Below are 16,923 nucleotides of genomic sequence, written 5' to 3'. Positions count from 1 at the left end.
TTGCATGCAATTTGTCTGGCATTTTGGGAGAAGAAAGAGGAGTAACTTTTAAAACCTCTCATTTTACCACCCTCGAACCTTTGAAACACCTTATATTATCCTCCTCAAAATAAAAAGCTTGGACGTCCCTGTTCCTCGCTGTAAGATTCACATGTTTGTTTTTTATACATGGGTCTGTTGTATAACTCTATATACACACAAACAAGATTTGTGCTAATATATTTTTTAAAAGAGAGGCTTTTCTATAATTAGGGTCGGTCCGTCCGTACGTCCATAACGGATAGCTTTTTCCGTTAATTTAGGCATGTTAGAATTGTCCTATCGATTTCAAATTTTGCATGGTGATTCCTTTAGTAGTTAGGTACGATTTAGAAAGCGTAGCAACTCTATAATCATTACCAAAATGTCCGTACGTCCATTTTAAACATGTTGATTTTTTTACTTTTTTAACAACAAATTTTTATGTGATCTAATCATCGGATTGATCTGATTTTTGGTATATTGATTCCTGGGACAACAAAGTATAATGTAATAAGCGAAGCAACTCTATAATCAAGTCCTAAAAATGTAAGTATGTCCACAAAAATTTTCCTGTATCAAGCAGTTTTTCAACAAATTTACTTACAATTTTGCTTTGACTCTTATAAATTTATATTATGATAATTAAGTTCTAACACTATACAAGTGTTAATGTCCGTTTGTCCTACCGTTTCGGTGCTTCGCTTTTATGGATGTTGTCATCCTTGTTTAAACAAACAAAAGTAAAGCATGTAAGATGTACGTCCGTGTCGCCATGAAATGTGAATTATTTACTTGCAATATATATTACTGTTTGCTTCGCCCCTAGCGTGGAAGGTGAGGAAAATTGTCCTAAGCCACTCCAAGACATTCATTTTCAAATACCTTTTAGCCGTTTAGCCGTTTTTTGCCTATTTTCAGGGCAAATTCATCATTAATTACGTAGGAATCAACTTTTTAAAACATATTTTTGGTTTAATTTATGTTAAATGATAGAAATAACCATTTTTAAAATTTCTAGTACCAACAGCTACCGGCTAGAACCGTTTGATAATGTTTTAGAGCGACATACAAAAGTAACATGTGGAGAAAGGTTTCGTGACTAATTGACTGACTGTTAAGATTACCAAAAAATGGCAAAACGGCTGAGCCGCCAGCCTTTAGCCGTTACTTTTCCAACTTTTTGTTCGATTTAAGGAAAATAGACCTACCAAGGATTATTCATGCAAAATTTCAGATCGAAATTCGAATTCTAAGTGCCATTTAATCATTGTTAACGAATTGTTTGCATTAACCCCCCCCCCCCCTTATTTCGATTTTTCTGGATAGTAAACATTGTTTAAAGAAATATAACATTTTTTTCGACATACTCATTCACATTCATATTTTTCATGGAGGGAGGGGACATTGGACTGCAAATTACACTGCTACCCAAAGTTTTAAAATCTACAAAGGGGTGACTTTGTTTATCACCATAAACGATTTACATCATTTAATATTTCATTGTCTTATCCCATGAGATCCTGAGAGTTTTTTTTGCACATTTTTGAGGGGTTGTTAAACTTGTTTAAAAAAATTATCAAGCAGTTTTCCTCAAAATCAGTCGTTGACCCAATTAAATCATTAGATGCATAGCATCTCTACAACTAGTGGCTTAGGACATTAGGTGCACATGAAGGTGGGTGGACCCTCCCTTTTAATTATCTACTGAAGAAGTTTGTTATTGTTTGTGTAGTATAGCTCTATGCCACCGCGTTTTTTTGAGAATTTTTCTTGGAGGGGGGGGGGGGTATTTTTCACTATGGGCTAGTTTTCTGAGGGTAGTGGTACCCTTCCCCCAAATAATTATAATCCTTTCCTTAACCTATAAGTAGTTTCAATGTCAAGGAGAACCATATCGGTTCAGTAGCAAGCTCCACCGGTACATACAGAAAAAGTTACTTTCATGTGAAATGACTTAATTGCCCAATTATCATATTTGTTAAGGCTTACTTTTATGGACGTTTTCATCCTTGTTTAGTAAAAACTTTAAATTAAATATTTATTATACAACTTGTCTAGACTTAAATACATATTTATTTTCGTTATGAAATATAAAAACACAAAATATTATTATTAATTTCTACAATCTACCTTTTACATATAAAAATAATCAAATCACAATTGGTTTTATTCTAACATTAAAAGTAGTATGAAATTACAAAAATACAAAAAGAACTAAACGTATAATTTCTAAACTAAAAATTTTAAAAATGTTTTTTTTACTATTTTTGAGCAACTATCAACTTTATAAGATTGTAAATTTTGATCCCTGCACCAAAGCTAACCCATGCAAAGAGATGTAGATAAAATTTTACATAATAAATTCATGATAAAAACGGCGACGGGAAAAATCTGTTTCTCGTTCTCCTGATATTCAAATTTAGTCATTTTAATTTTTAAAAATAAAGTCAACAACATATTCGAGTCAAAAAGCGGCTTTGACTGTTAATTGGTAAACTTAGATGTTTTAAAAGGGGTGAAGAGGGGTAGACTCCTAGGGGGTGTATCTTAATTTATCCAGGGTGGATAAAACACCACCGTTCTGCAAGCCTCCGGTCGCAACCAATTCCATGACGACTTACAAATCAATCAATCAATCAAGGTGTATAAAAGATGTCTTTTATATGACATAAGAGAAAACATGTAAATATTGGAGGATTTTTATATTTGTTCTATAATGAAAATGGCTAATTTCCTTGTATCTGTATTTCTATTTCCCCTGTTATACAACAGTGATCTAGCCCTGTAATAATCCTCTAGTGTATCATCTTCCTCATCATTCCTGAATATAATTATAATTATAGAGTAGCTGTAGTAATGATTATTATATAGAGAAGATCTAGCCCTGTAATAATCTTCTAGTGTATCATCTTCCTCATCAATCCTGAATATAATTATAATTATAGAGTAGCTGTAGTAATAATTATTATATAGAGAAGATCTAGCCCTGTAATAACCCTCTAGTGTAACATATTCCTCATCATTCCTGAATTTAATTATAATTATAGAGTAGCTGTAGTAATAATTATTATATAGAGAAGATCTAGCACTGTAATAATCCTCTATTGTAACATATTCCTCATCATTCCTGAATATAATTATAATTACATAGAGTGATCAACACAGTTTAATTAAACATGTTATTTTTATTTGATAAGTCCAATACACAGTGTTTCATGTTAAAAAACAATCTTCAGTTGGTTATAAATAAAAAGACATGATGCTTTAATGAGCATAAGTTTTATACTGTTTATTAAAAAACAAAAGATGATTTTTTTCCTCAAGTGGAGGTAAGGAATGAGGGGGGGGGTGATTTTGCATAATAAAAAAGGGGAAAGGTGGTGAGGTATTTAAATTTTACCATTTAATTATGAATAATGTTTCTTATTAAACACATAAAAAGGCAATATGTACTTTGTAGTAATGAATATTATGCATGATATATATAAAAAAATTGCTATAATATGGCCATACAAGGTTAAGTTTGGTCCAGTAAGTACTTTTTCCGATGTATGCAGTGGTTGAGGACTTCATTTCTCATGTTGAGTGATGTTGTGGTTGATTTTGAAGCATGGGCAATGGAAACGCATTCTGTCAGGCATAATTGGCATTTCTTGAAGTTTTGGTTGTAAGTCGTTGCAAGGGCTTTTATTGACCATTTTAGGCTGTGTGGCTTGTTCTGTTCTTTAAGCTTTGAAATGCAATCAGAAAGCTTAGTACCATTGTTGTTGTGTCTAAATGAGTGCAAGTGTTTGTAGTATCTGTTTTTAAAAAGGTCCAGATGACAGCCCTATATATTGGTATTTAGTTTGGTTTGTTTCATCTGTGACAAGGGCTTTGTACACCAAACTTTCTGTAAGGCATTTTCCATCCAGGGGGCAATCTTGTGGATTTCTACAGTTGCAACCCTTTTCTGTAGGTAGGTTTGATTCACCCAGTAGTTTTTTGTTATGGCTTTGGATTATACTTCCCATGTTAGCCATTGTTGAATATGAAACTTTCAATGTGTTTCTGTTGTAGTATTTATGGAGTGGTGAGTTTTTAGGGAAGTGTTTGTCAACTAGCTTTAAGAACTCCTTAGCAATGTTAGTTTTTACTGCAGAGTTGTATGGAGGATTGAACCAAATTACTTTCCTTTTTCTGTTCTTTGGCAAAGTGTTTCGATTTTGTTGTTGTAGTTTGTATGTTAAAGTATGCTTGTAACCTGAGGCTTTTAAAGCTTTTTCATACTTGGCTTTCTCTGATTCAAAAATCGTTTGATTACTTGATAGCTCAGAAATTCTGTTTTCTATCATATTGGGAAGTTGTTTGATTACATTAGCAGGGTGACATGACTTTGTATTAATGTAACATGGAGGATTTGTTTCTTTCCTGAATGGTTTGTGTGTTCCATTGTTAAGGTTTAAAGTTGTGTCTAAAAAATTCACAACTTTGATGCATATGTTTGTGGTTATTTGAAAACCAAGTGATTTAAAATGTTGGGTGACTTTTTTCTTCAAACTTTCGGCGCCTGGGCCACTCAAATTTGTCACAGCTAGTCCATCATCCCTGTATAGACCAATATATTGTTGGGGTATGAAGTTTTCTAGGCCATTGAGAAGGAAAAGGCCAACAAGTTCAGCAACCTCTGCTGAATCATAACTGCCCATAGCAACATCAAATTTTTCGCCCTTCTTTTTAACCCATGCTTCACCATCAGAAAATAAGAATGTTTGTCTAGAATGCATGATGATATCTATTTCATCTTGGTTGATACAGGTGTGTTGTTTAGCAAAATAAATTGCTTTTAAGAGGGTTTCTTTTGAAATACTTGGATAAAATGATTCAATATCAAATTGAAAGAATGTAAGGCTTTGTTTGTTGTTTAGTTCTTTAAACCAATTTAGAGCCTCTTTTGTGCTAGACCATTGGTTTGAACCGGTTTTGGCTTTAATTTCTTTGTTGACTTTTGCCAGGATGTGTTTGCTTATTTTTCCAATCTCAGTTTTTGAAGGATTAATAAGTCTGCATTTGATCCGACCAGGAAAGTCTTCTTTATGGTCTTTGATTGTAATAAAGCTTGAAGTGTCTGAAAGAATTTCAGCTTTTTTAGCCACATCAAATTTATTGGCTAAAGTTGTTGCCTCTAAGTTAGTGTTGTTCACCTCATTTATATTTACTTTCTTGTAATCCTTAGTTATGTTGTCCAGAAGTTGGTTTTTATACTGGGCTAAATTCATCTTGTATAAATTAGCTGTTTTGTCTGCACTAACTATTATGTCGGGTGAGTTTCTTATTATATTGCAGTCATTTTTGAGGCGTTTTTGAAACTCATTTGTTTGTGGACGATATTTTATGTTTGAAATTAACTTGACAAGGTCTTCTTTGAATGATTTTAATTCAAAGGCCTCCTTATACAATGGAATAGCACAGTTTGATTTAAGGCCAAAAGAAGGTTTATGTATATTTGTTTGGTTTGTGCATCTGGCCCAGTGGTTAAAAGAAAGATTTTTGGCAAAGTTCTGCAGTCTAAAAGCTACTTCCTTCTCGTACTTAAACCTTGAGGGAACAGGTATATTCTTTAAAGAATAATCAAGGATGATCCTGTCCATGGCCATTGTTGTTACTGTGTTTGAAAAGTTTCTTGTTGATAAGAGAGCTCTACCCAAAATTATGAGGAGCAATGTGTATAAATGATCACAAGAATAACTAGAGTGCTCGATATTTAATCACTTAATAGAGCTTATAACATAGAGTGATCAACACAGTTTAATTAAACATGTTATTTTTATTTGATAAGTCCAATACACAGTGTTTCATGTTAAAAAACAATCTTCAGTTGGTTATAAATAAAAAGACATGATGCTTTAATGAGCATAAGTTTTATACTGTTTATTAAAAAACAAAAGATGATTTTTTTCCTCAAGTGGAGGTAAGGAATGAGGGGGGGGGGGTGATTTTGCATAATAAAAAAGGGGAAAGGTGGTGAGGTATTTAAATTTTACCATTTAATTATGAATAATGTTTCTTATTAAACACATAAAAAGGCAATATGTACTTTGTAGTAATGAATATTATGCATGATATATATAAAAAAATTGCTATAATATGGCCATACAAGGTTAAGTTTGGTCCAGTAAGTACTTTTTCCGATGTATGCAGTGGTTGAGGACTTCATTTCTCATGTTGAGTGATGTTGTGGTTGATTTTGAAGCATGGGCAATGGAAACGCATTCTGTCAGGCATAATTGGCATTTCTTGAAGTTTTGGTTGTAAGTCGTTGCAAGGGCTTTTATTGACCATTTTAGGCTGTGTGGCTTGTTCTGTTCTTTAAGCTTTGAAATGCAATCAGAAAGCTTAGTACCATTGTTGTTGTGTCTAAATGAGTGCAAGTGTTTGTAGTATCTGTTTTTAAAAGGTCCAGATGACAGCCCTATATATTGGTATTTAGTTTGGTTTGTTTCATCTGTGACAAGGGCTTTGTACACCAAACTTTCTGTAAGGCATTTTCCATCCAGGGGGCAATCTTGTGGATTTCTACAGTTGCAACCCTTTTCTGTAGGTAGGTTTGATTCACCCAGTAGTTTTTTGTTATGGCTTTGGATTATACTTCCCATGTTAGCCATTGTTGAATATGAAACTTTCAATGTGTTTCTGTTGTAGTATTTATGGAGTGGTGAGTTTTTAGGGAAGTGTTTGTCAACTAGCTTTAAGAACTCCTTAGCAATGTTAGTTTTTACTGCAGAGTTGTATGGAGGATTGAACCAAATTACTTTCCTTTTTCTGTTCTTTGGCAAAGTGTTTCGATTTTGTTGTTGTAGTTTGTATGTTAAAGTATGCTTGTAACCTGAGGCTTTTAAAGCTTTTTCATACTTGGCTTTCTCTGATTCAAAAATCGTTTGATTTATAATTATAGAGTAGCTGTAGTAATAATTATTATATAGAGAAGATCTAGCCCTGTAATAACCCTCTAGTGTAACATATTCCTCATCATTCCTGAATATAATTATAATTATAGAGTAGCTGTAGTAATAATTATTATATAGAGAAGATCTAGCCCTGTAAAAACCCTCTAGTGCAACATATTCCACATCATTCCTGAATATAATTATAATTATAGAGTAGCTGTAGTAATAATTATTATATAGAGAAGATCTAGCCCTGTAATAACCCTCTAGTGTAACATATTCCTCATCATTCCTGAATATAATTATAATTATAGAGTAGCTGTAGTAATAATTATTATATAGAGAAGATCTAGCCCTGTAATAACCCTCTAGTGCAACATATTCCACATCATTCCTGAATATAATTATAATTATAGAGTAGCTGTAGTAATAATTATTATATAGAGAAGATCTAGCCCTGTAATAATCCTCTATTGTAACATCTTCCTCATCATTCCTGAATAAAATCATAATTATAGAGTAGCTGTGGTAATAATTATTATGTAGAAAAGATCTAGCCCTGTAATAATCCTAGTGTAACATATTCCTCATCATTCCTGAATAGGCTCAGTAATTTTTGTCATAAATTACATTTGTCATAAAGATACATTTGTCATAAACTACATATGTCATGAAAACATTTGTCATAGGTACCCGTATAAAACTTTTGGTACCAGTATAAAATTTGGGTAGCAGTATAAAACTTTGGGTAGCAGTAATTTATGACAAATGTACCTTAATGACAAACATACCTTTGTGACAAAAGTACCTTTATGACAAACGTACCTTTATGACAAATGTACCTTTATGACAAACGTACCTTTATGACAAAAGTTCCCTTATGACAAACATACCTAAATGAAAATATGACAAAAGAGAGAGTTAGAGAGAGAAAGAGAGAGAGAGAAAGGAAGAGGAGAAAGAGAGACAGAGAAAGAGGAGAGAGAGAGGAAAAGGAGAGAGAGAGAGAGAACCGAATAGAGAACAGCGTTGTCTACAATACTGGTCATTTGTTGGACAAAATTACTTACAAGAATAGTCCAGAGGGAAAATCTGACATATAGGAAATATTATATTAGAGAGGGGGGGGGGGGAGAGAGGAGAGAAAGTCATAGAGAACCGAATAGAAAGCTGCGTTACAACACAGATACTTACAAGAACAGTCCAGAGGGAAAATCTGTGGGGAATTCATCTGGTGTTGAGTCACTATACTCTGACATATTGCTCTCCCTTAAAATAAAAATACATAAATGTCGGCTTTTTGGAATTATAAATACAATCTTTGTGCTTGTACTTTGGTAGATATACGTTGAAAAGTGCGAGGAAGGTTTGAAAATGCAACTGGAAATTGTAATTGAAAACTGTGTAAATAAAACTTTATGATTTATACCTCGTGAAGGCTAGGTCCTCTTAAGACTTGAAGCAAACGTCCTAGGACCTTTTATATAAAGACGACCTTTGTCTGAAATTTTTAACTGTACATGGTATTGGGTTGTGACTGTTTACGGGCCAAGGCATTTTCCAAAATTTAACCATATGAGTCAAGTGCCAGACATAGTCCTCAGTATGACGCAGAGTGGTCCAGACTCGAACCCGACACCTCCCCCAACGGCAAGCAGGCATGCTACGCTAATGACGAGGTTTAAACTGTTTTGTTTACCTTGTATGGGATGGACGAATCAGGTTTTCCTCGCTATCTGATGAACTATACGTACTTCTAAAAAAATCATCGAGAAATTAATCTTAAACTCTTTACAATTACTGAATACATGCCCCATTACATAAAGTAGTAGGGTTTTTTTGTTTGTATATTAAGGTCTCGCTAACTACTAACCCGATTGAGAAATTAATTTTAGGGAAGCTACACATAAGTGGTTTTAGACTTTTTGTCTCTTTTGATACAGTATGCCCTAGATGCTTGGACGCAGTCGCTAGTTTTAAGGTAATTTAACATTAGATATAAGCCTGCCCTGGACCTATAACAAGCATCACTACATAGGAGAGCCATGTCGTTCGAGCGGCTTTGTTTGTACCGAAGGATCTCGCTAATCGCTGAGCCGATTGGGTTCTCCTTTACAGGTTAGCTTCTCATAGGTCCCGGGAAGGTTTATAACTATTTTGGGGGAAAGTACCACCACCCTCCCAAGAGAAATCACAAAAAATCGAATTTTTTATATAGGTATAGAGACTCCTAAGCAACATAGCTAGGTATTGTAGAAACTTGAAAGCAAAATAGATAGGTATCTTATTAATTTTAAAAAAAGTGCCACTAGAGGCTTCTAGGGGCGTAACGCTAGTCAATAAAATAACCAACTAACAGACAGACAAACACACAAGTCACACAAGGAGGGAGGGGACATTGGGCAGCTTATTACACTAGTCCCCAAAGTTGTACAATAACGTTTTCTTATTCGTTGGCCTAGCAACTTAAAGGACTTTAATAAAACTTTGATTGGTTGATTAAATTAGATGAGTGTTGAAGCGTTTCAACCACTAATTGTAATCTACAGACGGGGTAATTTTGTGCACTGTCATTTGGGATGTAAATCAATTTATCGGCCATTGTCTTATCCCTTGAGATTCCTGCAAGACATGTGTATTAGTTTCTTATAAAAAAATTACCTGGCCAATTTTTCAGCGACAATATTTCTGACCACGTTATGCCTGCTGAACTCTACTCTACAAGTTGGGCAAGTCCGTACGCCAGGATTGTTCTTGCACAACTCACAGATCACGTGACCATTAGAACACTAAATATCAATTTATAGTAATGGGTGTGTGAAACCATAAGGGGATGAAAAAAAGTCGTCTAAATTTGATTTTAAGGGAGTGTTGACACCCACCTACCGCACGCCAATGACTCAAATTAAGTAAAATAAGTCCCTAATATGTATGGTACACAAAAATGAAAAAATAAATGTATTTAACTCAACTATAAATTCACTGCTACGAGACCCACATGAATACAGGATCAAAACAACGGAATAGTTATTTCTCGCATCGTATTATAAACGGCTTTCCGCGGATATAGAAACTACAATTATGAGATTAAAACTAGTTTTTTTAGCCCCGAGGTGCCGAAGGCACCGGCTAAAAAAACTGATTTTAATCTTATGATTGTACATTTCTATATTCGTAGAAAGCTGGATATAATACGATGCTAGACATAGTTTTTTCGTATGGATGAGAACCGGTTCCTATCCACCGGATTCGAATGAATACGAGAAAATAAATTCATCTGCAACCTAAGCAAGAAGTGTAAATAAGAAAATGACGGGTTGTAGATTGATTTAATCAGCTTTGTCCTCTCCCTCCCAATAAAATGACTAATGTTATAGGATGTTGATTTGTTCTCAAGCATAGCTTCGAAACCGGTCAAAGTCCGCTGGATTAGAACCAGTTATCAGCCATACGGAAAAAAAACATGTATAGCTTCGTATACTAGACAATTTTCTGCAAATAATAAAATAAAAATCATAAAATTCAGTTTTGATTTTAATCATTTTAATATCCGCAGAAAGCTGTCTGTTTTATAAAGCGATAAATAACTATACCTGAAAAATCTTCTTAGGTGGGCGCATTTCCTCCATGCAGACAGGACACTCCAGCAGTTCCCGCACACGAGAATTCTCAACGTCTAATAAAATGAAAAATATTTCAATTTTTTGTTTATTTCATGAAAAAAAGTAATATAATTAGGTCACGCATCTAAAGGCATTAAGACAATGGACGATAAATTGATGTATAACCCCTTCTGGAGAATATTCAACTATTCCTGTATCCATGATATTCTTACCTCTGCCAGGGAATGAGGAACTCTTATTACAAGGAATATTTCTTAATATTGAAATATTCAACTATTCCTGTATCCATGATATTCTTACCTCTGCCAGGGAATGAGGAACTCTTATTACAAGGAATATTTCTTAATATTGAAATATTCAACTATTCCTGTATCCATGATATTCTTACCTCGGCCAGGGAATGAGGAACTCTTATTACAAGGAATACTTATTGATATTGAAATATTCAACTATTCCTGTATCCATGATATTCTTACCTCTGCCAGGGAATGAGGAACTCTTATTACAAGGAATATTTCTTAATATTGAAATATTCAACTATTCCTGTATCCATGATATTCTTACCTCGGCCAGGGAATGAGGAACTCTTATTACAAGGAATACTTATTGATATTGAAATATTCAACTATTCCTGTATCCATGATATTCTTACCTCTGCCAGGGAATGAGGAACTCTTATTACAAGGAATATTTCTTGATATTGAAATATTCAACTATTCCTGTATACCTGATATTCTTACCTCTGCCAGGGAATAAGGAACTCTTATTACAAGGAATATTTCTTGATATTGAAATATTCAACTATTCCTGTATCCATGATATTCTTACCTCTGCCAGGGAATGAGGAACTCTTATTACAAGGAATATTTCTTGATATTGAAATATTCAACTATCCCTGTATACCTGATATTCTTACCTCTGCCAGGGAATGAGGAACTCTTATTACAAGGAATATTTCTTGATATTGAAATATTCAACTATCCCTGTATACCTGATATTCTTACCTCTGCCAGGGAATGAGGAACTCTTATTACAAGGAATACTTATTGATATTGAAATATTCAACTATCCCTGTATACCTGATATTCTTACCTCTGCCAGGGAATGAGGAACTCTTATTACAAGGAATACTTATTGATATTGAAATATTCAACTATCCCTGTATACCTGATATTCTTACCTCTGCCAGGGAATGAGGAACTCTTATTACAAGGAATACTTATTGATATTGAAATATTCAACTATTCCTGTATCCATGATATACTTACCTCTGCTAGGAAATGAGGAACTCTTATTACAAGGAATATTTCTTGATATTGAAATATTCAACTATCCCTGTATACCTGATATTCTTACCTCTGCCAGGGAATGAGGAACTCTTATTACAAGGAATATTTCTTGATATTGAAATATTCAACTATTCCTGTATCCATGATATTCTTACCTCTGCCAGGGAATGAGGAACTCTTATTACAAGGAATACTTATTGATATTGAAATATTCAACTATTCCTGTATCCATGATATTCTTACCTCTGCCAGGGAATAAGGAACTCTTATTACAAGGAATATTTCTTGATATTGAAATATTCAACTATTCCTGTATCCATGATATTCTTACCTCTGCCAGGGAATGAGGAACTCTTATTACAAGGAATATTTCTTGATATTGAAATATTCAACTATTCCTGTATCCATGATATTCTTACCTCTGCCAGGGAATGAGGAACTCTTATTACAAGGAATACTTATTGATATTGAAATATTCAACTATTCCTGTATCCATGATATTCTTACCTCTGCCAGGGAATAAGGAACTCTTATTACAAGGAATATTTCTTGATATTGAAATATTCAACTATTCCTGTATCCATGATATTCTTACCTCTGCCAGGGAATGAGGAACTCTTATTACAAGGAATATTTCTTGATATTGAAATATTCAACTATTCCTGTATCCATGATATTCTTACCTCTGCCAGGGAATAAGGAACTCTTATTACAAGGAATACTTATTGATATTGAAATATTCAACTATCCCTGTATACCTGATATTCTTACCTCTGCCAGGGAATGAGGAACTCTTATTACAAGGAATACTTATTGATATTGAAATATTCAACTATTCCTGTATCCATGATAGTCTTACCTCTGCCAGGAAATGAGGAACTCTTATTACAAGGAATTTTTCTTGATATTGAAATATTCAACTGCTCCAATTCCTAAATGATTATAAGTGTAATACTAGTTATTTATTGCATTTTATTATAGACAGATTTCCGTGGATATTCAAAAGAAAAAAATATAAGATTTAAACCAGTTTTGTTAGACACCAGGGGCCGAGGGCCCGGGCCAACAAAACTAGTATTAATTTAATGATTCTTACTTTATTATTCGTGGAAAATTGCCTGTAATACGAAACTAAACATGATTTTTCAGTATGGCCGAGAACCAGTTCTAATCCAGCGGATATGAATTTGTTTCAACGCCATATTGAAAAAGAGTTTTTACTAAATTATTACGGGATTTTTAGACAATAATATCTAAATATTTTGAATCTAATTCTTTATTGATTTTTATAAAGGTAGCTATTTTAAAAAAAAAATCAATAGAACAACATAAAATGAATTTACATTACCTGCAGCTGGCTGCGCAGCTTTGCAATATCTCGTTCTGTCACTAAAAATAAATATTTAATAAAGAACAAAGTCGTCTCTTTAAACTAGCAATTCTCTATCGTAAATGCTGTTCAACAAATCTTCAGTTACAAATATAATGCTTTTTATCTGAAATACCTATTTAGATTACATGAAGTTCAACTTGAAGTAAATTGCCACTCATTCTACGCCCAATCTTTAAAAGAGGAAAAAAGTGCCAAAAAATCTTTTTTTCATTGATTTGTTTTGGATTTGCATATCTTTTTGGTTCACCAAAATTTCCCCCAAATGCTGTTTTTGAGATCTTGTGCTTCATTGGTGCTGATTAATAAAAAATTAACAGTTGAAACTTGTAACCAAAAGATGCATCTACATTTCATATTTATAGTAAAATCATCCTAAATGAATAATAAAGCTGCTATTCTGAAAATTCAGATTTGCCTATTTTTTTTGGCTCGCAGTGTAGATAGATTCAGGGAGTAAGGGAGGGGACAATGGGCAATTAATTCAATATAAGAGTTATCAAAGAAAGGGCATGAAATCCAGTTTAATACAATAAATTTGTAGGAAATTATAAAGGGATTGTTAATTGAATAATAGATTTCCATAGCGTCATGTAAAGTGAAATCACAACTTGTTTTTGATGAAATATATTGAAGTTTTTTGGTGCGATTTTTATATTAAAAGATTATTGGACCCGGCCAGCTGCTAGCAAGAATATGACTGCCCCTTTTTATTCTGTTTATTTCCCTTTCCCCTTGCCCCCACCTCCCTTCTCCCCTCCGTCTGCTACATTCCAAACTAACACAACGAGTGTTTATTTCCCTTCCCCCCACTTCCCTTCTTCCTTCTCCCCGTCTGCTACATTCCAAACTAACACAACGAGTGTTTATTTCCCTTCCCCCCTTCTCCCTTCTCCCCGTCTGCTACATTCCAAACTAACACAATGAGTGTTTATTTCCCTTCCCCCCACTTCCCTTATCCCTTCTCCCCGTCTGCAATATTCAAAACATACATAACGAGTAGCGGCATTCTATGCGCAAGTCCCCAAACTCAGTCAGAAACTGCTAAATTCTTGCACATTCCCTTTAAGCCAGTCCCCAAAGTCTGAGACTCCTAAAAATTGAATATTCGATCCATTGTCCCCTCCCTTACTCCCTGAGATAGATTACCTTTTAAATCTTCGACATGTCTTTCATTTTCTCGTTGTATTTCTCTCTTGTACCCTTCGTGGATTTCGTTTAGCTTGTGCCTAAAGATAATAATGATGATAATATTAACAAAAGCATGGCTTAAAAATATTTTGAAAACCTTAAATTAAGTCGTATTCTTTTTATTTTTTTAAATAGTATCTGATTGAGTATGAACAAAAAAATGTATAATCAAGGGTTTTCTCGTATGCATTCGAATCCTGTGGATAGGAACCGGTTCTCATCCATACGAAAAAACTATGTCTAGCATTGTATTATGTCCAGCTTTCTACGAATATAAAAATGTACAATCATAAGATTAAAACCAGTTTTTTAGACCCGAGGTTTTTTAGCCTCTTCGGCACCTCGGGGCTAAAAAAATGATTTTAATCTTATAATTATACATTCTATATCCGCGGAAAGCTGTTTATAATACGATGCGAGAAATAACTATTACAGCATTTAACATTACACAGCCATTGAGTTAGGTTATGTAAATTCTAGGCTTTAAAATTTATTAAAGTCAACCATGTGAATGAAAATCAAATGAAGCTCAAATTATTAACAAACAAAAGTTCTATGAATCTCTTATGCTAGTCTGGGAATCATAGATTTCCTAAACCTTACATTGTGCTTTTATCTATATGTAAGTAAGGTTTAGAAAAATCCTAAGATAACTAGTGAAATTTTATAGGATATTACCTATTATTATTATAATCATTGGCTGTTTTCCCTTGCCCCTATGGGTTTGTTTTTCAATGAGTTTGGCCTGATAGCCGAAAACCTTCCCATGATATAACATGAATTAAAACCAAACCTATGATTTTCTCTTTTTTGCAAAATTTCTTCATTTTTGAGTTCAATGTTTGTGTGGATTTCTTTTCTCTCTTCCTACAATTAAAAAAAATATTAAATCATTTTATTTTAAGCGGAAAAGCTACTTTATAATTATACTAGCGGCTTCGGCCCTAGCCTCTAGGGGCTTAGCCCCAAGAAAATTTTTAAAAAAAATTATGCGAGTATGGAATCATTACACCTTCTATTACCTACCCAGCAGAAAAAAATGCGAATGGGTCGCCAATTTTCGGTAATAAATGGCAAATTCGCAAAATATATGCGAAAAAAAAATTGGGGGCGGGTGATATTTTGGGTTTTTGAGAGGTTAGGGTGTCCCACCCCCTAAGATTTAGGGATGGAACTATAAATGAACGGAAAATAATTCTTCCTACAAAGTTTATTTGGGGAAATTCTTCTTTTGGAAGCTGATAAACCCTGTGAAATAATTAAAATGGCATCGTGTCCTTCATCTCAAAAAAATTTAGCTTGTTGTTGATACTTTAAAACAATACATATAATGATTTTACTCAAAGTACCTTTCGAGCACCCATCCACCTTATTTTCAGTTTATTTTATAATAAAGGGGTGGGTTATATCCTCGACTAAGTACATTACATTGGGTGAAACCTCCAAATATCCATTGTATACTCTACCTCAATCTGTTGTTCTAAATTAGTTTCTGATAAGAAATCACTCAGTTTCTCAAGTAAAGCTTTCACATTCCTAGGGAAAAAATTTAAAAAAGAATTAACTAAGTTTTTAAAAATGAGAAACAAAACAAGGATGACAACATCAATATAATAGGTAGCCAAAAAACAAATATGATAATTGATACAAATTTAGCCAAACAGACGGACGGACGGATAATGTTAATAATCCAGCAAAAATATTGACAAGAATCAAGGAACGAGTCTTGTAAAATATTAAACAAAGGACATAGATAACGTAAGTTATATAGGGGATATAAATTCAGCTATATTTGACAGGCAAAAAATTTTTTCGCGTGATAAAATATTCCTGGACTAAACATACCCTACCTCGGTTTCTCGGCCGGATCTGAGGTAGTGCTGGCGGCTTCAGCCGCGGCCCCGCTGTCAGCTCCAGCAGATGTAGTGGTTATGGATACAATACTGCTCGTTTTCCCGCCAGAATTTTCACTATGCGGCAAAATATAAGAATTAGCAAAATAAATAAAAAGATTAGCCAAATACGTTTTCTAGACAATTTAAAACAATACGACATGTGAAGCGACAAAATTTTTTTAATTCTAAAGAATTCAACATATTCAAATATAACTTATTTTAGGTTTTGTCATTTGGTTTACATTATACTAGGAAATATAGTTTACCCAAAAAAAGATTTATCTAAAGAAAAGCGACTATTTATAGTGGACTCATTATGCGAACGAAATGAATATATTCTGCCAAAATGTGTCCATAATTTAAACCAATGTCATGTCAGGAATGTACCTCCACTGTTCTCCTATTGGCTGTTGTACTATTTCCAAATTTATTTTATGTTAACAAACTTTGTTGTAGCCATTTTTATTTTATTACATTCTTTGAATACTAAATTGTATCAATCCTTATACTAAAGTAACAGGATGTCTATTTGTCTGATTGTGTGTCTGTGTGTTTGTACCAAAGGATCTCGCTAACCGCTGAACCGAT

General features: G+C 33.7%; 1 protein-coding gene across 1 annotated transcript; it reads right to left on the bottom strand.

Moving 5' to 3' along the window:
* Positions 1-2,075: 2,075 nt before the first annotated feature.
* On the bottom strand, positions 2,076-16,795 carry LOC145320189 (uncharacterized). The gene is made up of 13 exons (XM_080162629.1): positions 16,782-16,795; positions 16,291-16,410; positions 15,907-15,976; positions 15,234-15,307; positions 14,399-14,478; positions 13,208-13,248; positions 12,719-12,791; positions 10,541-10,623; positions 9,609-9,736; positions 8,647-8,703; positions 8,142-8,216; positions 2,758-2,842; positions 2,076-2,429 (listed from the first exon to the last, which is right to left on the bottom strand). Exons 1-13 carry the CDS (start codon positions 16,793-16,795, stop codon positions 2,385-2,387), a joined length of 945 nt encoding a protein of 314 aa, XP_080018755.1. The 3' UTR covers positions 2,076-2,384.
* Between the last annotated feature and the right edge of the window lie 128 nt (positions 16,796-16,923).

This window comes from Acartia tonsa, chromosome 5 (assembly GCF_053477335.1).
Source record: "Acartia tonsa isolate MP-2025a chromosome 5, ASM5347733v1, whole genome shotgun sequence".
Classification (NCBI taxonomy): domain Eukaryota; kingdom Metazoa; phylum Arthropoda; class Copepoda; order Calanoida; family Acartiidae; genus Acartia; species Acartia tonsa.
This window is presented reverse-complemented; position numbering and strand designations above follow the sequence as displayed.